This window comes from Bombina bombina, chromosome 6 (genome assembly GCF_027579735.1).
Source record: "Bombina bombina isolate aBomBom1 chromosome 6, aBomBom1.pri, whole genome shotgun sequence".
Classification (NCBI taxonomy): Eukaryota; Metazoa; Chordata; class Amphibia; order Anura; family Bombinatoridae; genus Bombina; species Bombina bombina.
In genome coordinates, this window is record NC_069504.1 from 447,313,672 (window position 1) to 447,340,170 (window position 26,499).

General features: G+C 43.1%; 1 protein-coding gene across 1 annotated transcript in view; it reads right to left on the reverse strand.

The window, feature by feature from the left end:
* Positions 1-26,499, reverse strand: part of JADE2 (jade family PHD finger 2) — a 1,034,250-nt gene that overhangs the window by 683,569 nt on the left and 324,182 nt on the right. The window contains exon 3 of the mRNA XM_053717215.1: positions 16,035-16,117. Coding sequence (XP_053573190.1) covers positions 16,035-16,117 — 83 coding nt within the window. The remainder of the gene's footprint in view (positions 1-16,034; positions 16,118-26,499) is intronic.

Consider the following 26,499-nt stretch of genomic DNA (forward strand, 5'->3'; position numbering starts at 1 on the left):
CTCCACCCTGTTGCTGGGAACCAGGGAACTCTTTCCTGAGCTGATTTTCCAACCGTGAGACTGGAGTAAAAGAAGAAGAGCCCTTGAATGATCTTCTGCTAGACTGAGCGACGGTGCCTGGACTAGGATGTCGTCCAGATAGGGTGCCACAGCAATGCCTCTGGCTCTGGCCCCAAAAATAGCGCCCCCAGAACTTTCAAGAAGACTCTCGGGGCCGTCACCGTCGCCAGACCAAAGGGAAGGGCCACAAACTGGAAGTGTTGGTCTAGAAGCGCAAATCTCAGGAACTTGAAGTGGTCCCTGTGGATTGGCAGTGGCACATGAAGGTAAGCGTCCTTCAAGTCTATAGTTGTCATGAACTGTGCCTCTTGAACTAGGGGCAGAATAGAACTGATTGTTTCCATTTTGAACGATGGAACACTCAGAAACTTGTTTAAACACTTTAGGTCCAGAATCGGGCGGAACGTGCCTCCTTCTTTGAAACCACAAAAAGATTTGAATAGTACCCTAGACCATTTTCTGCTAGGGGTACAGGTACGATAACACCTAGAGAGGAGAGATCTCTCACACATTCTAGAAAAGCTTCTTTCTTTTCCAGTCTTGAAGAGAGGTTTGATAGGAAGAATCTGCCCCTGTGCGGATGGGATCTGAACCCTATCCTGTTACCCTTGGCGACAACGCCCTAAACCCAAGGATCCTGAACGTCCTGCAACCAGACTTCTGAGAAAAAAGATAATCTGCCCCTACTTGGTCCGGAGACCGGTCGGGGGCCGCCCCTTCATGCCGATTTTGTCTTGGCGGGCTTCTTGCTCTGCTTAGACTTGTTCCAAAAATGAGCCCTTGGACTGGTACTCTTTTGCGGCGGGCTGCTGGCGCTGGGCCTTGTTTGCATAAAAGGGGCGAAAAGTAGATCCTTTAGGCTTAGCCTTCTTATCCTGCGGTAGGAGAGCTCCCTTGTCTAAGGTAACCGTGGATATGATCCAATCCAATCCTTGACCGAACAAAATGTTTCCTTGAAAAGGCAGGGACAATAGCCTCGACTTAGAGGTCATGTCCTCAGACCAAGACTTTAGCCACAGAGCTCTGCGAGCTAAAACAGAAAAATCTAACACCTTAGCGTTCAGGTGAATAATTTGCATATTGGCCACATATTGGCGATCTTCAGCGCATTAATATTATCCTGTATCTCGTTGATGGAAGTCTCCCCCTCAACCATTTCACACAGAGATTCACACCAACATGTCGCAGCACCGGGGACCGCAGCTACAGCCAAATTTTTATCCATGGGCTCTTTAAACGACGAACTATCCATTAGGGAAACGGTTGTCCGCTTCGCGAGCGTGGAGATAACACCCTCCACCTTAGGGACAGTACCCCACAGAGAGCCCGGGACGGGGAACAGTTTCTTAAAGGAAGAAGAAGGGGAAAAGGAAGAACCGCTCTCATTCATTCTTAATAATATTAGCCATCTTAACAGGAACCGGGAAGGCCTTAGGCACCACCCTGTCCTCATACACCTTATCAAGCTTAGGAATCGCAGGTTCTTCTGGAAGTTTCGGTTCCGGAACCTCCAGGAGTAGCAAGCACTTGTTTTAAAAAAAAAAGGGGGGCAAATTTTCCATCCTAAACCTAAAGTCAGGCTCCTCCGCAGCCGGAGGTTTAGATGACACGGACTCCTACCCAGAAGGGGCCTCCTCCGAAGAGTCGGAGTGGGCATCGTCATCGTAGAACGCCTCAGAATTTTTCGCAGGCGTAGACAATCCCTGGGCCAGCATGGATCACTTTCAATACCGCCGTTTGCAGTTGATCCACAAAATCTGACGGCCAACGAATCTCTCCCGCAGGAGTAATGGTTGGACCCTGGGGCGCTGCATGTGCAATTGGAGATGAATGCAGGGAAGGCACCTCACGGGATGGGGAACCCTCAGAGGTGGACGGCTCAGTAGTATTAGACATCCGTTTACTTTTAGATGTCATAACTTTATTAAGGCATGTGGAACATAGTTGAGCAGGCTGTTCTACCAGAACCTCCTCACAATAAACAAAGGAATGAGATCTTGTTAAAGAGGGAGAACCTTCTAACGCGTCAGAGTCCTCCATAGCTAGCGCTTTAATTACGGACTAAATTAACTTAATAAACAGGCACCTTTATAACCTCCAATGGCCGGGGGACTCACCACCTCCTATGACCCGTACTATAGAAACTGTTTCGTCTCGTGCGCCGCTGATCAACAGAGGAAGATAGATAGCCACACCCGGTCACATGGAATGCCCAGCAGGACCGCCCCTGCCTAAGGAGAAAATGTGCCAAAAAACGGCCTCGCCATACTCCCATAATTCACCTGAAAGTTCCACACATTGCCAGAGCCTCATCTCGCACATAACGAAGCAATGACACAATAAACAATATCATGTATAACCCCCCCTTTTCAATAATCCCCTTACTAGGAATATTAACCCTTGACTCTGTAAAGATAAAAAGACATCACACTGTGACCCTGTCTTCGGTGTTAACTTTTACCAGAATCAACGCCGTGGAACAGGAACATGGCCCTTCAAGTGTGACAGGTTAGTAGCCTCGCACCTGACATGGACTTGAGTGTAAAAAAACAGAATTTATGTTTACCTGATAAATTACTTTCTCCAACGGTGTGTCCGGTCCACGGCGTCATCCTTACTTGTGGGATATTCTCTTCCCCAACAGGAAATGGCAAAGAGCCCAGCAAAGCTGGTCACATGATCCCTCCTAGGCTCCGCCTACCCCAGTCATTCGACCGACGTTAAGGAGGAATATTTGCATAGGAGAAACCATATGATACCGTGGTGACTGTAGTTAAAGAAAATTATCAGACCTGATTAAAAAAAACCAGGGCGGGCCGTGGACCGGACACACCGTTGGAGAAAGTAATTTATCAGGTAAACATAAATTCTGTTTTCTCCAACATAGGTGTGTCCGGTCCACGGCGTCATCCTTACTTGTGGGAACCAATACCAAAGCTTTAGGACACGGATGAAGGGAGGGAGCAAATCAGGTCACCTAAATGGAAGGCACCACGGCTTGCAAAACCTTTCTCCCAAAAACAGCCTCAGAAGAAGCAAAAGTATCAAACTTGTAAAATTTGGTAAAAGTGTGCAGTGAAGACCAAGTCGCTGCCCTACATATCTGATCAACAGAAGCCTCGTTCTTGAAGGCCCATGTGGAAGCCACAGCCCTAGTGGAATGAGCTGTGATTCTTTCAGGAGGCTGCCGTCCGGCAGTCTCGTAAGCCAATCTGATGATGCTTTTAATCCAAAAAGAGAGAGAGGTAGAAGTTGCTTTTTGACCTCTCCTTTTACCGGAATAAACAACAAACAAGGAAGATGTTTGTCTAAAATCCTTTGTAGCATCTAAATAGAATTTTAGAGCGCGAACAACATCCAAATTGTGCAACAAACGTTCCTTCTTCGAAACTGGTTTCGGACACAGAGAAGGTACGATAATCTCCTGGTTAATGTTTTTGTTAGAAACAACTTTTGGAAGAAAACCAGGTTTAGTACGTAAAACCACCTTATCTGCATGGAACACCAGATAAGGAGGAGAACACTGCAGAGCAGACAATTCTGAAACTCTTCTAGCAGAAGAAATTGCAACCAAAAACAAAACTTTCCAAGATAATAACTTAATATCAACGGAATGTAAGGGTTCAAACGGAACCCCCTGAAGAACTGAAAGAACTAAGTTGAGACTCCAAGGAGGAGTCAAAGGTTTGTAAACAGGCTTGATTCTAACCAGAGCCTGAACAAAGGCTTGAACATCTGGCACAGCTGCCAGCTTTTTGTGAAGTAACACAGACAAGGCAGAAATCTGTCCCTTCAGGGAACTTGCAGATAATCCTTTTTCCAATCCTTCTTGAAGGAAGGATAGAATCTTAGGAATCTTAACCTTGTCCCAAGGGAATCCTTTAGATTCACACCAACAGATATATTGTTTCCAAATTTTGTGGTAAATCTTTCTAGTTACAGGCTTTCTGGCCTGAACAAGAGTATCGATAACAGAATCTGAGAACCCTCGCTTCGATAAGATCAAGCGTTCAATCACCAGGCAGTCAGCTGGAGTGAGACCAGATTCGGATGTTCGAACGGACCTTGAACAAGAAGGTCTCGTCTCAAAGGTAGCTTCCATGGTGGAGCCGATGACATATTCACCAGATCTGCATACCAAGTCCTGCGTGGCCACGCAGGAGCTATCAAGATCACCGACGCCCTTTCCTGATTGATCCTGGCTACCAGCCTGGGGATGAGAGGAAACGGCGGGAATACATAAGCTAGTTTGAAGGTCCAAGGTGCTACTAGTGCATCCACTAGAGCCGCCTTGGGATCCCTGGATCTGGACCCGTAGCAAGGAACTTTGAAGTTCTGACGAGAGGCCATCAGATCCATGTCTGGAATGCCCCACAGTTGAGTGACTTGGGCAAAGATTTCCGGATGGAGTTCCCACTCCCCCGGATGCAATGTCTGACGACTCAGAAAATCCGCTTCCCAATTTTCCACTCCTGGGATGTGGATAGCAGACAGGTGGCAGGAGTGAGACTCCGCCCATAGAATGATTTTGGTCACTTCTTCCATCGCCAGGGAACTCCTTGTTCCCCCCTGATGGTTGATGTACGCAACAGTTGTCATGTTGTCTGATTGAAACCGTATGAACTTGGCCCTCGCTAGCTGAGGCCAAGCCTTGAGAGCATTGAATATCGCTCTCAGTTCCAGAATATTTATCGGTAGAAGAGATTCTTCCCGAGACCAAAGACCCTGAGCTTTCAGGGATCCCCAGACCGCGCCCCAGCCCATCAGACTGGCGTCGGTCGTGACAATGACCCACTCTGGTCTGCGGAAGGTCATCCCTTGTGACAGGTTGTCCAGGGACAGCCACCAACGGAGTGAGTCTCTGGTCCTCTGATTTACTTGTATCCTCGGAGACAAGTTTGTATAGTCCCCATTCCACTGACTGAGCATGCACAGTTGTAATGGTCTTAGATGAATGCGCGCAAAAGGAACTATGTCCATTGCCGCTACCATCAAACCTATCACTTCCATGCACTGCGCTATGGAAGGAAGAGGAACGGAATGAAGTATCCGACAAGAGTCTAGAAGTTTTGTTTTTCTGGCCTCTGTCAGAAAAATCCTCATTTCTAAAGAGTCTATTATTGTTCCCAAGAAGGGAACCCTTGTTGACGGAGATAGAGAACTCTTTTCCACGTTCACTTTCCATCCGTGAGATCTGAGAAAGGCCAGGACGATGTCCGTGTGAGCCTTTGCTTGAGGAAGGGACGACGCTTGAATCAGAATGTCGTCCAAGTAAGGTACTACAGCAATGCCCCTTGGTCTTAGCACAGCTAGAAGGGACCCTAGTACCTTTGTGAAAATCCTTGGAGCAGTGGCTAATCCGAAAGGAAGCGCCACGAACTGGTAATGCTTGTCCAGGAATGCGAACCTTAGGAACCGATGATGTTCCTTGTGGATAGGAATATGTAGATACGCATCCTTTAAATCCACCGTGGTCATGAATTGACCTTCCTGGATGGAAGGAAGAATTGTTCGAATGGTTTCCATTTTGAACGATGGAACCTTGAGAAACTTGTTTAAGATCTTGAGATCTAAGATTGGTCTGAAAGTTCCCTCTTTTTTGGGAACTATGAACAGATTGGAGTAGAACCCCATCCCTTGTTCTCCTAATGGAACAGGATGAATCACTCCCATTTTTAACAGGTCTTCTACACAACGTAAGAATGCCTGTCTTTTTATGTGGTCTGAAGACAACTGAGACCTGTGGAACCTCCCCCTTGGGGGAAGCCCCTTGAATTCCAGAAGATAACCTTGGGAGACTATTTCTAGCGCCCAAGGATCCAGAACATCTCTTGCCCAAGCCTGAGCGAAGAGAGAGAGTCTGCCCCCCACCAGATCCGGTCCCGGATCGGGGGCCAACATTTCATGCTGTCTTGGTAGCAGTGGCAGGTTTTTTGGCCTGCTTTCCCTTGTTCCAGCCTTGCATTGGTCTCCCAGCTGGCTTGGCTTGAGAAGTATTACCCTCTTGCTTAGAGGACGTAGCACTTTGGGCTGGTCCGTTTCTACGAAAGGGACGAAAATTAGGTTTATTTTTGGCCTTGAAAGGCCGATCCTGAGGAAGGGCGTGGCCCTTACCCCCAGTGATATCAGAGATAATCTCTTTCAAGTCAGGGCCAAACAGCGTTTTCCCCTTGAAAGGAATGTTAAGTAGCTTGTTCTTGGAAGACGCATCAGCTGACCAAGATTTCAACCAAAGCGCTCTGCGCGCCACAATAGCAAACCCAGAATTCTTAGCCGCTAACCTAGCCAATTGCAAAGTGGCGTCTAGGGTGAAAGAATTAGCCAATTTGAGAGCATTGATTCTGTCCATAATCTCCTCATAAGGAGGAGAATCACTATCGACCGCCTTTACCAGCTCATCGAACCAGAAACACGCGGCTGTAGCGACAGGGACAATGCATGAAATTGGTTGTAGAAGGTAACCCTGCTGAACAAACATCTTTTTAAGTAAACCTTCTAATTTTTTATCCATAGGATCTTTGAAAGCACAACTATCTTCTATGGGTATAGTGGTGCGTTTGTTTAAAGTGGAAACCGCTCCCTCGACCTTGGGGACTGTCTGCCATAAGTCCTTTCTGGGGTCGACCATAGGAAACAATTTTTTAAATATGGGGGGAGGGACGAAAGGAATACCGGGCCTTTCCCATTCTTTATTTACAATGTCCGCCACCCGCTTGGGTATAGGAAAAGCTTCTGGGAGCCCCGGGACCTCTAGGAACTTGTCCATTTTACATAGTTTCTCTGGGATGACCAACTTGTCACAATCATCCAGAGTGGATAATACCTCCTTAAGCAGAATGCGGAGATGTTCCAACTTAAATTTAAACGTAATCACATCAGGTTCAGCTTGTTGAGAAATGTTCCCTGAATCAGTAATTTCTCCCTCAGACAAAACCTCCCTGGCCCCATCAGACTGGTTTAGGGGCCCTTCAGAACCATTATTATCAGCGTCGTCATGCTCTTCAGTATCTAAAACAGAGCAGTCGCGCTTACGCTGATAAGTGTGCATTTTGGCTAAAATGTTTTTGACAGAATTATCCATTACAGCCGTTAATTGTTGCGTAGTAAGGAGTATTGGCGCGCTAGATGTACTAGGGGCCTCCTGAGTGGGCAAGACTCGTGTAGACGAAGGAGGGAATGATGCAGTACCATGCTTACTCCCCTCACTTGAGGAATCATCTTGGGCATCATTGTCATTGTCACATAAATCACATTTATTTAAATGAGAAGGAACTCTGGCTTCCCCACATTCAGAACACAGTCTATCTGGTAGTTCAGACATGTTAAACAGGCATAAACTTGATAACAAAGTACAAAAAACGTTTTAAAATAAAACCGTTACTGTCACTTTAAATTTTAAACTGAACACACTTTATTACTGCAATTGCGAAAAAATATGAAGGAATTGTTCAAAATTCACCAAAATTTCACCACAGTGTCTTAAAGCCTTAAAAGTATTGCACACCAAATTTGGAAGCTTTAACCCTTAAAATAACGGAACCGGAGCCGTTTTTAACTTTAACCCCTTTACAGTCCCTGGTATCTGCTTTGCTGAGACCCAACCAAGCCCAAAGGGGAATACGATACCAAATGACGCCTTCAGAAAGTCTTTTCTATGTATCAGAGCTCCTCACACATGCGACTGCATGTCATGCCTCTCAAAAACAAGTGCGCAACACCGGCGCGAAAATGAGGCTCTGCCTATGATTTGGGAAAGCCCCTAAAGAATAAGGTGTCTAAAACAGTGCCTGCCGATATAATCTTATCAAAATACCCAGATTAAATGATTCCTCAAGGCTAAATATGTGTTAATAATGAATCGATTTAGCCCAGAAAAAGTCTACAGTCTTAATAAGCCCTTGTGAAGCCCTTATTTACTATCTTAATAAACATGGCTTACCGGATCCCATAGGGAAAATGACAGCTTCCAGCATTACATCGTCTTGTTAGAATGTGTCATACCTCAAGCAGCAAGAGACTGCTCACTGTTCCCCCAACTGAAGTTAATTCCTCTCAACAGTCCTGTGTGGAACAGCCATGGATTTTAGTAACGGTTGCTAAAATCATTTTCCTCATACAAACAGAAATCTTCATCTCTTTTCTGTTTCTGAGTAAATAGTACATACCAGCACTATTTTAAAATAACAAACTCTTGATTGAATAATAAAAAACATAATTTATGCTTACCTGATAAATTCCTTTCTTCTGTTGTGTGATCAGTCCACGGGTCATCATTACTTCTGGGATATAACTCCTCCCCAACAGGAAATGCAAGAGGATTCACCCAGCAGAGCTGCATATAGCTCCTCCCCTCTACGTCAGTCCCAGTCATTCGACCAAGAATCAACGAGAAAGGAGTAACCAAGGGTGAAGTGGTGACTGAAGTATAATTTAAAAGATATTTACCTGCCTTAAAACAGGGCGGGCCGTGGACTGATCACACAACAGAAGAAAGGAATTTATCAGGTAAGCATAAATTATGTTTTCTTCTGTTATGTGTGATCAGTCCACGGGTCATCATTACTTCTGGGATACCAATACCAAAGCAAAAGTACACGGATGACGGGAGGGATAGGCAGGCTCATTATACAGAAGGAACCACTGCCTGAAGAACCTTTCTCCCAAAAATAGCCTCCGAAGAAGCAAAAGTGTCAAATTTGTAAAATTTGGAAAAAGTATGAAGCGAAGACCAAGTTGCAGCCTTGCAAATCTGTTCAACAGAGGCCTCATTCTTAAAGGCCCAAGTGGAAGCCACAGCTCTAGTGGAGTGAGCTGTAATTCTTTCAGGAGGCTGCTGTCCAGCAGTCTCATAGGCTAAACGTATTATGCTACGAAGCCAAAAGGAGAGAGAGGTAGCAGAAGCTTTTTGACCTCTCCTCTGTCCAGAATAAACGACAAACAGGGAAGAAGTTTGGCGAAAATCTTTAGTTGCCTGCAAGTAGAACTTGAGGGCACGAACTACATCCAGATTGTGTAGAAGACGTTCCTTCTTTGAAGAAGGATTTGGACACAAGGATGGAACAACAATCTCTTGATTGATATTCCTGTTAGTGACTACCTTAGGTAAGAACCCAGGTTTAGTACGCAGAACTACCTTGTCTGAGTGAAAAATCAGATAAGGAGAATCACAATGTAAGGCTGATAACTCAGAGACTCTTCGAGCCGAGGAAATAGCCATTAAAAACAGAACTTTCCAAGATAACAATTTTATATCAATGGAATGAAGGGGTTCAAACGGAACACCCTGTAAAACGTTAAGAACTAAGTTTAAACTCCATGGCGGAGCAACAGCTTTAAACACAGGCTTGATTCTAACTAAAGCCTGACAAAAGGCCTGGACGTCTGGATTTTCTGACAGACGCCTGTGTAACAAGATGGACAGAGCTGAAATCTGTCCCTTTAATGAACTAGCTGATAAACCCTTTTCTAAACCTTCTTGTAGAAAGGACAATATCCTAGCGATCCTAACCTTACTCCAGGAGTAACCTTTGGATTCGCACCAGTATAGGTATTTACGCCATATTTTATGGTAAATCCTTCTGGTAACAGGCTTCCTAGCCTGTATCAGGGTATCAATAACCGACTCAGAAAAACCACGTTTTGATAAAATCAAGCGTTCAATTTCCAAGCAGTCAGCTTCAGAGAAGTTAGATTTTGATGTTTGAATGGACCCTGTATCAGAAGGTCCTGTCTTAGAGGTAGAGACCAAGGCGGACAGGATGACATGTCCACTAGATCTGCATACCAAGTCCTGCGTGGCCATGCAGGCGCTATTAGAATCACTGATGCTCTCTCCTGTTTGATTTTGGCAATCAATCGAGGAAGCAGCGGGAAGGGTGGAAACACATAAGCCATCCCGAAGTTCCAAGGTGCTGTCAAGGCATCTATCAGAACCGCTCCCGGATCCCTGGATCTGGACCCGTAGTGAGGAAGTTTGGCGTTCTGGCGAGACGCCATGAGATCTATCTCTGGTTTGCCCCAACGTCGAAGTATTTGGGCAAAGACCTCCGGATGAAGTTCCCACTCCCCCGGATGAAAAGTCTGGCGACTCAAGAAATCCGCCTCCCAGTTCTCCACTCCCGGGATGTGGATTGCTGACAGGTGGCAAGAGTGAGACTCTGCCCAGCGAATTATCTTTGATACTTCCATCATTGCTAGGGAGCTTCTTGTCCCTCCCTGATGGTTGATGTAAGCTACAGTCGTGATGTTGTCCGACTGAAACCTGATGAACCCCCGAGTTGTTAATTGGGGCCAAGCCAGAAGGGCATTGAGAACTGCTCTCAATTCCAGGATGTTTATTGGAAGGAGACTCTCCTCCTGATTCCATAGTCCCTGAGCCTTCAGAGAATTCCAGACAGCGCCCCAACCTAGTAGGCTGGCGTCTGTTGTTACAATTGTCCAGTCTGGCCTGCTGAATGGCATCCCCCTGGACAGGTGTGGCCGATAAAGCCACCATAGAAGAGAATTTCTGGTCTCTTGATTCAGATTCAGAGTAGGGGACAAATCTGAGTAATCCCCATTCCACTGACTTAGCATGCACAATTGCAGCGGTCTGAGGTGTAGGCGTGCAAAAGGTACTATGTCCATTGCCGCTACCATTAAGCCGATCACCTCCATGCATTGAGCTACTGACGGGTGTTGAATGGAATGAAGGACACGGCATGCATTTTGAAGCTTTGTTAACCTGTCTTCTGTCAGGTAAATCTTCATTTCTACAGAATCTATAAGAGTCCCCAAGAATGGAACCCTTGAGAGAGGAAAAAGAGAACTCTTCTTTTCGTTCACTTTCCATCCATGCGACCTTAGAAATGCCAGAACTAACTCTGTATGAGACTTGGCAGTTTGAAAGCTTGAAGCTTGTATTAGAATGTCGTCTAGGTACGGAGCTACCGAAATCCCTCGCGGTCTTAGTACCGCCAGAAGGGCACCCAGAACCTTTGTGAAGATTCTTGGAGCCGTAGCCAATCCGAATGGGAGAGCTACAAACTGGTAGTGCCTGTCTAAGAAGGCAAACCTTAGATACCGGTGATGATCTTTGTGAATCGGTATGTGAAGGTAAGCATCTTTTAAATCCACTGTGGTCATGTACTGACCCTTTTGGATCATGGGTAAGATTGTCCGAATAGTTTCCATTTTGAACGATGGAACTCTTAGGAATTTGTTTAGAATCTTTAAATCTAAGATTGGCCTGAAAGTTCCCTCTTTTTTGGGAACCACAAACAGGTTTGAGTAGAACCCTTGTCCTTGTTCCGACCGCGGAACCGGATGGATCACTCCCATTAATAACAGATCTTGTACACAGCGTAGAAACGCTTCTTTCTTTATCTGGTTTGTTGACAATCTTGACAGATGAAATCTCCCTCTTGGGGGAGATAATTTGAAGTCTAGAAGGTATCCCTGAGATATGATCTCTAGCGCCCAGGGATCCTGAACATCTCTTGCCCAGGCCTGGGCGAAGAGAGAAAGTCTGCCCCCCACTAGATCCGGTCCCGGATCGGGGGCTCTCGGTTCATGCTGTCTTTGGGGCAGCAGCAGGTTTCCTGGCCTGCTTGCTCTTGTTCCAGGACTGGTTAGGCTTCCAGCCTTGCCTGTAACGAGCAACAGCTCCCTCCTGTTTTGGTGCAGTGGAGGTTGATGCTGCTCCTGTTTTGAAATTCCGAAAGGGACGAAAATTAGACTGTCTAGCCTTAGCTTTGGCTTTGTCTTGAGGTAGGGCGTGGCCCTTACCTCCTGTAATGTCAGCGATAATTTCTTTCAAACCGGGCCCAAATAAAGACTGCCCCTTGAAAGGTATATTAAGTAATTTGGACTTAGAAGTAACATCAGCTGACCAGGATTTTAGCCACAGCGCCCTACGTGCCTGTATGGCGAATCCTGAGTTCTTAGCCGTAAGTTTGGTTAAATGTACTACGGCCTCCGAAATGAATGAATTAGCTATTTTAAGGACTCTAAGCCTGTCCGTAATGTCGTCTAGCGTAGATGAACTAAGGTTCTCTTCCAGAGACTCAATCCAAAATGCTGCCGCAGCCGTAATCGGCGCGATACATGCAAGGGGTTGCAATATAAAACCTTGTTGAACAAACATTTTCTTAAGGTAACCCTCTAATTTTTTATCCATTGGATCTGAAAAAGCACAGCTATCCTCCACCGGGATAGTGGTACGCTTAGCTAAAGTAGAAACTGCTCCCTCCACCTTAGGGACCGTTTGCCATAAGTCCCGAGTGGTGGTGTCTATTGGAAACATCTTTCTAAATATTGGAGGGGGTGAGAACGGCACACCGGGTCTATCCCACTCCTTAGTAACAATTTCAGTTAGTCTCTTAGGTATAGGAAAAACGTCAGTACTCGCCGGTACCGCAAAGTATTTATCCAACCTACACAGTTTCTCTGGTATTGCAACGGTGTTACAATCATTGAGAGCTGCTAAGACCTCCCCTAGTAATACACGGAGGTTCTCCAATTTAAATTTAAAATTTGAAATATCTGAATCCAATCTGTTTGGATCAGAACCGTCACCTACAGAATGAAGCTCTCCGTCCTCATGCTCTGCAAGCTGTGACGCAGTATCAGACATGGCCCTAGTATTGTCAGCGCACTCTGTTCTCACCCCAGAGTGATCACGCTTGCCTCTTAGTTCTGGTAATTTAGACAAAACTTCAGTCATAACAGTAGCCATATCTTGTAATGTTATCTGTAATGGCCGCCCAGATGTATTAGGCGCCATAATATCACGCACCTCCCGGGCAGGAGATGCAGGTACTGCCGCGTGAGGCGAGTTAGTCGGCATAACTCTCCCCTCGCTGTTTGGTGAAATTTGTTCAAATTGTACAGATTGACTTTTATTTAAAGTAGCATCAATACAGTTAGTACATAAATTTCTATTGGGCTCCACCTTGGCATTGGAACAAATGACACAGATATCTTCCTCTGAGTCAGACATGTTTAACACACTAGCAATAAACTTGCAACTTGGTTATAATCTTTTTTAGCAAAAACATACTGTGCCTCAAAGAGGTACTAAACGATTAAATGACAGTTAAAACAATGAACTGAAAAACAGTTATAGCATCAAACTTTAAAACAACACAACTTTTAGCAAAGGTTTGTTCCCATTAGTAAAATAACAATAATTAAATTTGACATAAAAATTATAGAGCAACGTTTTTATTCACAGTCAATATAAAATTCTCACAGCTCTGCTGAGAGAATCTACCTCCCTCCAAAGAAGTTTGAGGACCCCTGAGATCTGTCAGAGATGAACCGGATCATGCAGGAAATATAAGAGTAACTGACTGGAATTTTTTGATGCGTAGCAAAGAGCGCCAAAAACGGCCCCTCCCTCATACACAGCAGTGAAGAGAAACGAAACTGTCACAATTAAAACCAAACAACTGCCAAGTGGAAAATAATGCCCAAATATTTATTCACTCAGTACCTCAGAAATGTAAACGATTCTACATTCCAGCAAAAACGTTTAACATGATAAATACTTATTAAAAGGATTAGTGACCTTTAACAGAGTAGTTCCGGTGAAATACCATCCCCAGAATACTGAAGTGTATACATACATGTCATTATAACGGTATGGCAGGATTTTCTCATCAATTCCATTCAGAAAATAAAAACTGCTACATACCTCAATGCAGATTCATCTGCCCGCTGTCCCCTGATCTGAAGCTTTTACCTCCCTCAGATGGCCGAGAACAGCAATATGATCTTAACTACTCCGGTTAAAATCATAGTAAAAAACTCTGGTAGATTCTTCCTCAAACTCTGCCAGAGAAGTAATAACACGCTCCGGTGCTATTGTAAAATAACAAACTTTTGATTGAAGTCATAAAAACTAAGTATAATCACCATAGTCCTCTCACACATCCTATCTAGTCGTTGGGTGCAAGAGAATGACTGGGACTGACGTAGAGGGGAGGAGCTATATGCAGCTCTGCTGGGTGAATCCTCTTGCATTTCCTGTTGGGGAGGAGTTATATCCCAGAAGTAATGATGACCCGTGGACTGATCACACATAACAGAAGAAACTACAGTTAAACACTAAAAAACTCTAAGCCATCTCCGTGGAGATGTTGCCTGTACAACGGCAAAGAGAATGACTGGGGTAGGCGGAGCCTAGGAGGGATCATGTGACCAGCTTTGCTGGGCTCTTTGCCATTTCCTGTTGGGGAAGAGAATATCCCACAAGTAAGGATGACGCCGTGGACCGGACACACCTATGTTGGAGAAACAGGCAGCGAAACTTGTCAACTCTGATTGCTTGTGGAGCTGTTAATATGAGTTGGGATGGTTTCGAAAGAAAGACTCTCCCTGCATCTACGGATTATAACTTTTGCCCAGGCTCTCTCTGAGAGGCTGACAGGACTACTTAAAACTCCAATCCCAATGCGAAGAGTACTACTCTCCATAAGAGACTACTCCAATCTTCGGCACTTCTCTGCCGTCCTCCTGTGACAAAAGGCAAAGAATGACTGGGGGATGAGGGAAGTGGGGAAGGTATTTATGCCTTTGGATGGGGTGTCTTTACCTTCTCCTGGTGGCCAGGTTCTTAATTCCAAACAGTAATGAATGAAGCTGTGGACTCTCCTCCCCTTTAGATGGAAACAAACATTTCTCAAAAGACCCATCTTTATCATTAGAGTCCATAACAGCATTAGTGTCCATAACTGGAAACCACCAGAAAAATACAATAAAAAATATAGTTCAAATATTGATAAAGAACGATATGAAACTGCACCAAAATACCTCAGCAATACTGAGGGCTTAGCACCTTAGGACGGATCCCACTAGCATTCATCAAATACAGGACTATATTAGCAGATACAAGCAGGAGCAACACTGAAAATCCTCCACAAATACCGCTCCGAACTCCGCTCTGAAACGGAATATAAAGCGGAAGTGCAGAGTAAAACGGTCACCAATACAAAAAACGGCGCGAAATTGTAAAAGACAAAAATTACTGGCTTGCAATTAAACAGGCACCTGACCATAATGCAACAAGCTACCGTACATGAAAATAAAAGAACCCCAAATAATGTCCCACAAGGCATAATCCCTAGATATATGCAGTGCCATCAGCAATTAAACACAACCACTAGAAACGATCTTAGGATCTGTGCAATCAGAGTAAATCATAGTGCTAACTCTGAAAATAAAAAATCCACAGGGAGATTAACCCTTGGAGTGCTAGTATCTTCTAACCTAGAAGGGAAAGCACTTGCCTGTGGATGCTGCAGTTAGGCAGAAAAGTATTTCTAAGGTGTGACAAATATCTCCACAGCTGTCAGGGACCTGTAGAAAAAGAAAGAATAGATTAACCAACCCTGGCTTTCTATAAAGGGGTTCATAGTTGTTAGAAGTTTTAAGCAAAGACCACCTCGCCGTACTACTAACTGCTACAAGCCACCATTACTTTTACTAAAGAGATTGACATGGACACAGCATAATCCCAAATCCTTGTTTGCAGGGAAAAGTACCAATAAAAGGATAAAATATCTTCAGATACCATCCTCACACATCCTCCCTTGACAGAGGCAAAGAGAATGACTGGGGGTTATGTGTAAGGAAGAAGTGACACTTAACAGCTCTGCTGGGTGCTCTTTGCCTCCTCCTGCTGGCCAGGAGTGAATATCCCACTAGTAATTGGAATGTTTTGTGGACTCTCCATGTCATAGGAAAGAAACGGGAAGTGTAAATTCCTGTGAGTTTGTGCAAACGAATTTGTGGTAATTTTAACAGAGCATCACTTGTAATATGGATTTGAGCATAGAGAACACTGCGATCTCGCAATCGCGTTTACGCTCCTACCGCTAACGATAGCGCTCCACTTGTAATCTGGTCTATAATAATTTTTGTTTCAAAAGTTTTTAAAATCATGAGCAATAAACCTGGTTATTTTAAGATTACAAATTATTTTTAAAACCAACCTCTGAAGGTTTCTTCTCCGGTCTTGGCCAAGTAGATTTGGTGGTTGGAATTTTGGAGCATCTTGACCAAGATGTTATATGACCTTAAATTAAACAAAAATAATAAACATTTAAAATGCTTGTCCAAAGATTTTGTACCTATAAAATGTTGAGGTTAGGACGATTTAGTCTGCATCTGCTCAACCATTATACACAATATATATTGATTTGATATTTGTAAACATTCCTATATTCCACCAGCCATACACAATAAGTTTTATTTTAAATATGTATCAATGAATGAAATAAATAAATGAATGATGCATATTTTAAATGTGTCCCTGTAATGCAGTCCTCTTAGGGAGTTTGAAGAGTTTCATTAAACTTAATTAATCTACTCCAATGTCCTTTTAACAATGTATGTAAAACCTTTTCAACTTTTCTTATTTTATGGATCTGTAAATTTATAAATCTTTTTCAGTGTTATACTCCAATAAATTGAAGTCCTTGTTGGACCAATAACCAATAATTTAATAAGATTAACGTGTAATTAAGAACATATTCTTTATATATCTGTACTTTTCTAAATTTATGGTATTTATATGAATATGTACCAAGAATTTTGATTTATGTAACTGTGATTATGAAACAATAATAAAAAACAAACACAAAACAATGTATGTAAAGGAAAGAAGTGGATCATCAGGATTATAGAAAATAATATATTTGTAAATTATGGCTAGTTTACGAGTTTGGCGTTGTGGCTTTTAATGCTGAAATAATGGCAATTTCAGCATAAAAGCAGCAACGCACTATTGTGAGTCGTGTCAGTATAGCTATACTGCAAGCATTTTAGCCTGTAACGCAACGTCAATCTTGTACTCAAAAAAATTACATTTTTGTGTGGGATTACCATAGCGCCGGTATTACAGGTTGTGCGGTGAGGTTAAAGAGCTTGCGTTACAGACTATACCGCCACGATCCATACCGCCATCTGAGACCAGTATTTATGGATTTTGCGAAACAAAAATGTTTCACAAAAATGTTGCAAAGTACACTAACACATATAAACTACCTATTAACCTCTAAACCGAGGCCCTCCCGTATCACAAACACTATATTAAACGTATTAACCCCTATTTGGCCGCCCACCCACCCACATCGTCAACACTAAATATATTAACCCCTAAACCGCCGCTCCCCGAAATTGCCACCGCTCCCCGACATTGCTGCCACTATAATAAAGTTATTAACCCCTAAACCACCGACCCCCACATCGCAAAACACTAAAATTAAACTATTAACCCCTAAACCTAACACCCCCTAACATTAAATAAAAATTAAAATAAAACTATTTAAATAAATAAAAACTTACCTGCGAAATAAATATAAACCTAACATTAAACTATAAATTAAACTAACATAACTATTCTAATAAAATTTTAAAAAAAATACCAATCAAAATATCTAAATTACAAAATTAAAAAAACCAAATCGTACAAAAAATGTAAAACAATCTAAGATTACCAAAAATAATAAACACTAAAATCACGAAAAATAAAAAACACTAAGATTACAAAATATAATAAACGAAATTATCAAAAATAAAAACAATTACACCTAATCTAATAGCCCTATAAAAATATTGCCCTAAATAAATCTTCTCTTTTACCTGTAAAAAAATACAAAGTCCCCCCAACAGTAAAAGCCACCACCCAACCAACCCACCAAAATAAAAAACCTAACTCTAAAAAAACCGTAGCTACCCATTCTACCTAAAGGAGCATTTGTATGGGCATTGCCCTTAAAATGGCATTTAGCTCTTTTTCAAAGCCCAAACCCTAATCTAAAGAAAAAAAACACCCAAAAAAAAAAAAATAACACTAACCCCAGAAGATCTACTCATGGTTTCTGAAGTCCCGACATCCAGGCGGCGAGGTCTTCATCCATCCCGGGGGCGTCTTCTATCTATCATCCTGGCGGTGCGGAGCCATCCTGGAAGCTGATCCCATCCTGCGCAGAGCGTCCTCTTCATACGGTCGCTGCCGTACACTGAAGTTGAATGCAAGGTAGCCATTTCAAAATGGTGTCCCTTGCATTCCTATTGGCTGATTTGATTCCTCAAATTCAAATCAGCCAATAGGATGAGAGTTACAGAAATCCTACTGGCTGATTTAAACAACCAATAGGATTTCAGTAGCTCTCATCCTATTGGCTGATTTAAATTTGAAGAATCAAATCAGCCTATAGGAATGCAAGGGACACCATTTTTGTAACGGCTACCTTGCATTCAACTTCAGTGTACGGCGGCGACCATATGAAGAGGACACTCCGCGCAGGATGGGATCCAGGAACGCGCCACCAGGATGAAGATACCCCGGGGTGGATGAAGACCTCGTCCCCTGGATGAAGACCTCGTCCCCTGGATGAAGACCTCGCCACCTAGATGAATACTTCTCGCCGCCTGGATGTCCGGACTTCAGAAACCGTGAGTAGAACTTTTGGGGTTAGTGTTAGGTTTCTTGGGGGGGTTTTGGGGGGGGGGTTCGATTAGGGTTTGGGCTTTGAAAAAGAGCTAAATGCCTTTTTAAGGGAAATGCAAAAGAGCTAAATGCCCTTTTAAGGGCAATGCCCATACAAATGCCCCTTTAGGGGCAATGGGTAGCTTAGGCTTTTTTTTAAAGTTAGGATTTTTTATTTTGGGGGGGTTGGTTGGGTGGTGGGTTTTACTGTTGGGGGGGGACTTTGTATATTTTGACAGGTAAAAGAGTCGATTTCTTTAGGGCAATGCCCTACAAAAGGCCCTTTTAAGGGCTATTAGTAGTTTATTGTAGGCTAGGGGAGTTTATTTTTTTTTTTTTGGGGGGGGGGCTTTTTTATAGGGCTATTAGATTAGGTGTAATTGTTTTTATTTTTGATAATTTCGTTTTTTATTTTTTTGAAATCTTAGTGTTTTTTATTTTTTGTGATTTTAGTGTTTATTATTTTTGGTAAACTTAGATTATTTAAATTTGTCGTATGGTATGGAGCTTAACGCCACCATATCGCACGCACATGAAAGCTTTTCAGTAACTCGTAATAGCAGCGCTATGGAGGGAGAAATAACGGAACTTTATTTGCGTTAGTTTCGCACCCTGTAAATCGCAAAACTCGTAATCAAGGTGTTAGTAATGTATTCTTAATTCACATGAAAATTTAGGAGAGATGTGCAGTTTGATGTGCAGTTGTAATTAAGATTTTTTTATTTTTTTTCGTAGTGTTAGGTTTTTTTAAATTTGTAATTTAGATATTTTAAATTGGTAGTTTTTTCTTTTATTAGAATAGTAATGTTAGGTTAATTTATAGTTTAATGTTAGGTTTATATTTATTTCACAGGAAAGTTTTTATTTATTTAAATAGAGTTATATTGTAATTTTAATTTAAAGTTAGTGGGTGTTAGGTTTAGGGATTCATAGGTTTATTTAGTAGCGGAGATGTGGGAGGCCAGAGGTTTAGGGGTTAATAACTTTATTTAGTGGCGGCGATGTCGGGGAAGCGGCGGAATAGGGGTTAATAGCTTTTATTCATGTCTGCGATGTCGGGGGTGGCAGATTAGGGGTTAATAACTTTATTATAATGGCGGTGATGTCGAGGAGCGCCGGAATAGGGGTTAATAACTTCAACTCAGCCCTTGGATTTTGTATGGTATGGAGCCACCATATCGCACACAAAAACATAATTTATGCTTACCTGATAAATTTATTTCTCTTGTAGTGTATCCAGTCCACGGATCATCCATTACTTGTGGGATATTCTCCTTCCCAACAGGAAGTTGCAAGAGGATCACCCACAGCAGAGCTGCTATATAGCTCCTCCCCTCACTGCCATATCCAGTCATTCGACCGAAACAAGCCGAGAAAGGAGAAACCATAGGGTGCAGTGGTGACTGTAGTTTAATTAAAATTTAGACCTGCCTGAAAAGGACAGGGCGGGCCGTGGACTGGATACACTACAAGAGAAATAAATTTATCAGGTAAGCATAAATTATGTTTTCTCTTGTTAAGTGTATCCAGTCCACGGATCATCCATTACTTGTGGGATACCAATACCAAAGCTAAAGTACACGGATGATGGGAGGGACAAGGCAGGAACTTAAACGGAAGGAACCACTGCCTGTAGAACCTTTCTCCCAAAATCAGCCTCCGAAGAAGCAAAAGTATCAAATTTGTAAAATTTGGAAAAAGTATGAAGCGAAGACCAAGTCGCAGCCTTGCAAATCTGTTCAACAGAGGCCTCATTTTTAAAGGCCCAGGTGGAAGCCACAGCTCTAGTAGAATGAGCTGTAATCCTTTCAGGAGGCTGCTGTCCAGCAGTCTCATAGGCTAAACGGATTATACTCCGAAGCCAAAAAGAAAGAGAGGTTGCCAAGGCCTTTTGTAGCCTGTAAGTAAAACTTCAAGGCACGGACTACGTCTAGATTATGCAAAAGACGTTCCTTCTTTGAAGAAGGATTAGGACATAATGATGGAACAACAATCTCTTGATTGATATTCTTGTTAGAAACCACCTTAGGTAAAAACCCAGGTTTTGTACGCAGAACAACTTTATCTGAATGAAAGATCAGATAAGGAGAATCACAATGTAAGGCAGATAACTCCGAGACTCTTCGAGCCGAGGAAATAGCCATCAGAAAAAGAACTTTCCATGATAGAAGTTTGATATCAATAGAATGAAGGGGTTCAAACGGAACCCCTTGAAGAACTTTAAGAACCAAGTTTAAGCTCCATGGAGGAGCAACAGGTTTAAACACAGGCTTAATTCTAACTAAAGCCTGACAAAATGCCTGAACGTCTGGAACTTCTGCCAGACGTTTGTGTAAAAGAATAGACAGAGCAGAAATCTGTCCCTTTAAAGAACTAGCTGATAATCCTTTGTCCAAACCCTCTTGGAGGAAGGACAATATCCTAGGAATCCTAACCCTACTCCATGAGTAATTCTTGGATTCACACCAATGAAGATATTTACGCCCTATCTTGTGGTAAATTTTCCTGGTGACAGGCTTTCGTGCCTGTATTAAGTTATCAATTACTGACTCGGAGAAGCCACGCTTTGATAGGATCAAGCGTTCAATCTCCATGCAGTCAGTCTCAGAGAAAGTAGATTTGGATGATTGAAAGGACCTTGTATTAGAAGGTCTTGTCTCAGAGGCAGAGTCCATGGTGGAAAGGATGACACGTCCACTAGGTCTGCATACCAGGTCCTGCGTGGCCGCGCAGGCGCTATCAATATCACCGATGCTCTCTCCTGTTTGATCTTGGCAATCAGACGAAGGAGCAGAGGAAACGGTGGAAACACATAAGCCAGGTTGAAGAACCAAGGCGCTGCTAGAGCATCTATCAGTGCCGCTTCTGGGTCCCTGGACCTGGATCCGTAACAAGGAAGCTTGGCGTTCTGGCGAGACACCATGAGATCTAATTCTGGTTTGCCCCAACGTAGAACCAATTGAGCAAACACCTCCGGATGGAGTTCCCACTCCCCCGGATGAAAAGTCTGACGACTTAGAAAATCCGCCTCCCAGTTCTCTACACCTGGGATATGGATCGCTGACAGGTGGCAAGAGTGAGTCTCTGCCCAGCGAATTATCTTGGAGACTTCTGACATCGCTAGGGAACTCCTGGTTCCCCCTTGATGGTTGATGTAAGCCACAGTCGTGATGTTGTCCGACTGAAATCTGATGAACCTCAGTGTTGCTAACTGAGGTCAAGCTAGAAGAGCATTGAATATTGCTCTTAACTCCAGAATATTTATTGGGAGGAGTTTCTCCTCCTGAGTCCATGAACCTTGAGCCTTCAGGGAGTTCCAGACTGCACCCCAACCTAGAAGGCTGGCATCTGTTGTTACAATTGTCCAATCTGGTCTGCGAAAGGTCATACCCTTGGACAGATGGACCAGAGATAACCACCAGAGAAGAGAATCTCTGGTTTCCTGATCCAGAATTTGTAGAGGGGACAAATCTGTGTAATCCCCATTCCACTGACAGAGCATGCATAATTGCAGCGGTCTGAGATGCAGGCACGCAAATGGCACTATGTCCATCGCCGCTACCATTAAGCCGATTACTTCCATGCACTGAGCCACCGTGGGGCGCGGAATGGAGTGAAGAACACGGCAAGCATTTAGAAGTTTTGATAACCTGGACTCCGTCAGGTAAATTTTCATTTCTATAGAATCTATTAGAGTCCCTAGGAAGGAAACCCTTGTGAGAGGAGATAGAGAACTCTTTTCTTCGTTCACTTTCCACCCATGCGACCTCAGGAATGCCAGAACTATCTCTGTATGAGATTTGGCAATTTGAAAGCTTGACGCCTGTATCAGGATATCGTCTAGGTAAGGAGCCACCGCTATGCCTCGCGGTCTTAGGACCGCCAGAAGTGAGCCCAGAACCTTTGTAAAAATTCTTGGGGCTGTAGCCAACCCGAATGGAAGAGCTACAAATTGGTAATGCCTGTCTAGAAAGGCAAACCTCAGGAACCGATGATGATTCTTGTGAATCGGAATGTGAAGGTAGGCATCCTTTAAGTCCACTGTGGTCATGTACTGACCCTCTTGGATCATGGGTAAAATGGTTCGAATAGTTTCCATCTTGAATGACGGAACTCTGAGGAATTTGTTTAGGATTTTTAGATCCAAAATTGGTCTGAAGGTTCCCTCTTTTTTGGGAACCACAAATAGATTTGAATAAAACCCCTGTCCTTGTTCCGTCCGCGGAACTGGATGGATCACTCCCATTACAAGGAGGTCTTGCACGCAGCTTAGGAATGCCTCTTTCTTTATCTGGTTTGCAGATAATCTTGAAAGGTGAAATCTCCCTTGTGGAGGAGAAGCTTTGAAGTCCAGAAGATATCCCTGAGATATGATCTCCAACACCCAGGGATCCTGAACATCTCTTGCCCACGCCTGGGCGAAGAGAGAGAGTCTGCCCCCTACTAGATCCGTTGTCAGATAGGGGGCCGCTCCTTCATGCTGTCTTAGAGGCAGCAGCAGGCTTTCTGGCCTGCTTGCCCTTGTTCCAGGACTGGTAAGGTTTCCAGGCCTGCTTGGATTGAGCAAAAGTTCCCTCTTGTTTTGAAGCAGAGGAAGTTGATGCTGCACCTGCCTTGAAATTTCGAAAGGCACGAAAATTAGACCGTTTGGCCCTTGATTTGGCCCTGTCCTGAGGAAGGGTATGACCCTTACCCCCAGTAATGTCAGCAATAATTTCTTTCAAACCAGGCCCGAATAAGGTCTGCCCCTTGAAAGGAATGTTGAGTAATTTAGACTTTGAAGTCACATCAGCTGACCAGGATTTGAGCCATAGCGCCCTACGCGCCTGGATGGCGAATCCGGAATTCTTAGCCGTTAGTTTAGTCAAATGAACAATGGCATCAGAAACAAATGAGTTAGCTAGCTTAAGTGTTCTAAGCTTGTCAATAATTTCAGTCAATGGAGCTGTATGGGTGGCCTCTTCCAGGGCCTCAAAACAGAACGCCGCCGCAGCAGTGACAGGCGCAATGCATGCAAGGGGCTGTAAAATAAAACCTTGTTGAATAAACATTTTCTTAAGGTAACCCTCTAATTTTTTATCCATTGGATCTGAAAAAGCACAACTGTCCTCAACTGGGATAGTGGTACGCTTTGCTAAAGTAGAAACTGCTCCCTCCACCTTAGGGACTGTCTGCCATAAGTCCTGTGTAGTGGCATCTATTGGAAACATTTTTCTAAATATAGGAGGTGGGGAAAAGGGCACACCGGGTCTATCCCACTCCTTACTAATAATTTCTGTAAGCCTTTTAGGTATTGGAAAAACATCAGTACTCACCTGGGGGGGGTTTTGGGGGGGGGGTTCGATTAGGGTTTGGGCTTTGAAAAAGAGCTAAATGCCTTTTTAAGGGAAATGCAAAAGAGCTAAATGCCCTTTTAAGGGCAATGCCCATACAAATGCCCCTTTAGGGGCAATGGGTAGCTTAGGCTTTTTTTTAAAGTTAGGATTTTTTATTTTGGGGGGGTTGGTTGGGTGGTGGGTTTTACTGTTGGGGGGGGACTTTGTATATTTTGACAGGTAAAAGAGTCGATTTCTTTAGGGCAATGCCCTACAAAAGGCCCTTTTAAGGGCTATTAGTAGTTTATTGTAGGCTAGGGGAGTTTATTTTTATTTTTTTTGGGGGGGGGGGCTTTTTTATAGGGCTATTAGATTAGGTGTAATTGTTTTTATTTTTGATAATTTCGTTTTTTATTTTTTTGAAATCTTAGTGTTTTTTATTTTTTGTGATTTTAGTGTTTATTATTTTTGGTAAACTTAGATTATTTAAATTTGTCGTATGGTATGGAGCTTAACGCCACCATATCGCACGCACATGAAAGCTTTTCAGTAACTCGTAATAGCAGCGCTATGGAGGGAGAAATAACGGAACTTTATTTGCGTTAGTTTCGCACCCTGTAAATCGCAAAACTCGTAATCAAGGTGTTAGTAATGTATTCTTAATTCACATGAAAATTTAGGAGAGATGTGCAGTTTGATGTGCAGTTGTAATTAAGATTTTTTTATTTTTTTTCGTAGTGTTAGGTTTTTTTAAATTTGTAATTTAGATATTTTAAATTGGTAGTTTTTTCTTTTATTAGAATAGTAATGTTAGGTTAATTTATAGTTTAATGTTAGGTTTATATTTATTTCACAGCAAAGTTTTTATTTATTTAAATAGAGTTATATTGTAATTTTAATTTAAAGTTAGTGGGTGTTAGGTTTAGGGATTCATAGGTTTATTTAGTAGCGGAGATGTGGGAGGCCAGAGGTTTAGGGGTTAATAACTTTATTTAGTGGCGGCGATGTCGGGGAAGCGGCGGAATAGGGGTTAATAGCTTTTATTCATGTCTGCGATGTCGGGGGTGGCAGATTAGGGGTTAATAACTTTATTATAATGGCGGTGATGTCGAGGAGCGCCGGAATAGGGGTTAATAACTTCAACTCAGCCCTTGGATTTTGTATGGTATGGAGCCACCATATCGCACACAAAAACATAATTTATGCTTACCTGATAAATTTATTTCTCTTGTAGTGTATCCAGTCCACGGATCATCCATTACTTGTGGGATATTCTCCTTCCCAACAGGAAGTTGCAAGAGGATCACCCACAGCAGAGCTGCTATATAGCTCCTCCCCTCACTGCCATATCCAGTCATTCGACCGAAACAAGCCGAGAAAGGAGAAACCATAGGGTGCAGTGGTGACTGTAGTTTAATTAAAATTTAGACCTGCCTGAAAAGGACAGGGCGGGCCGTGGACTGGATACACTACAAGAGAAATAAATTTATCAGGTAAGCATAAATTATGTTTTCTCTTGTTAAGTGTATCCAGTCCACGGATCATCCATTACTTGTGGGATACCAATACCAAAGCTAAAGTACACGGATGATGGGAGGGACAAGGCAGGAACTTAAACGGAAGGAACCACTGCCTGTAGAACCTTTCTCCCAAAATCAGCCTCCGAAGAAGCAAAAGTATCAAATTTGTAAAATTTGGAAAAAGTATGAAGCGAAGACCAAGTCGCAGCCTTGCAAATCTGTTCAACAGAGGCCTCATTTTTAAAGGCCCAGGTGGAAGCCACAGCTCTAGTAGAATGAGCTGTAATCCTTTCAGGAGGCTGCTGTCCAGCAGTCTCATAGGCTAAACGGATTATACTCCGAAGCCAAAAAGAAAGAGAGGTTGCCAAGGCCTTTTGTAGCCTGTAAGTAAAACTTCAAGGCACGGACTACGTCTAGATTATGCAAAAGACGTTCCTTCTTTGAAGAAGGATTAGGACATAATGATGGAACAACAATCTCTTGATTGATATTCTTGTTAGAAACCACCTTAGGTAAAAACCCAGGTTTTGTACGCAGAACAACTTTATCTGAATGAAAGATCAGATAAGGAGAATCACAATGTAAGGCAGATAACTCCGAGACTCTTGGAGCCGAGGAAATAGCCATCAGAAAAAGAACTTTCCATGATAGAAGTTTGATATCAATAGAATGAAGGGGTTCAAACGGAACCCCTTGAAGAACTTTAAGAACCAAGTTTAAGCTCCATGGAGGAGCAACAGGTTTAAACACAGGCTTAATTCTAACTAAAGCCTGACAAAATGCCTGAACGTCTGGAACTTCTGCCAGACGTTTGTGTAAAAGAATAGACAGAGCAGAAATCTGTCCCTTTAAAGAACTAGCTGATAATCCTTTGTCCAAACCCTCTTGGAGGAAGGACAATATCCTAGGAATCCTAACCCTACTCCATGAGTAATTCTTGGATTCACACCAATGAAGATATTTACGCCCTATCTTGTGGTAAATTTTCCTGGTGACAGGCTTTCGTGCCTGTATTAAGTTATCAATTACTGACTCGGAGAAGCCACGCTTTGATAGGATCAAGCGTTCAATCTCCATGCAGTCAGTCTCAGAGAAAGTAGATTTGGATGATTGAAAGGACCTTGTATTA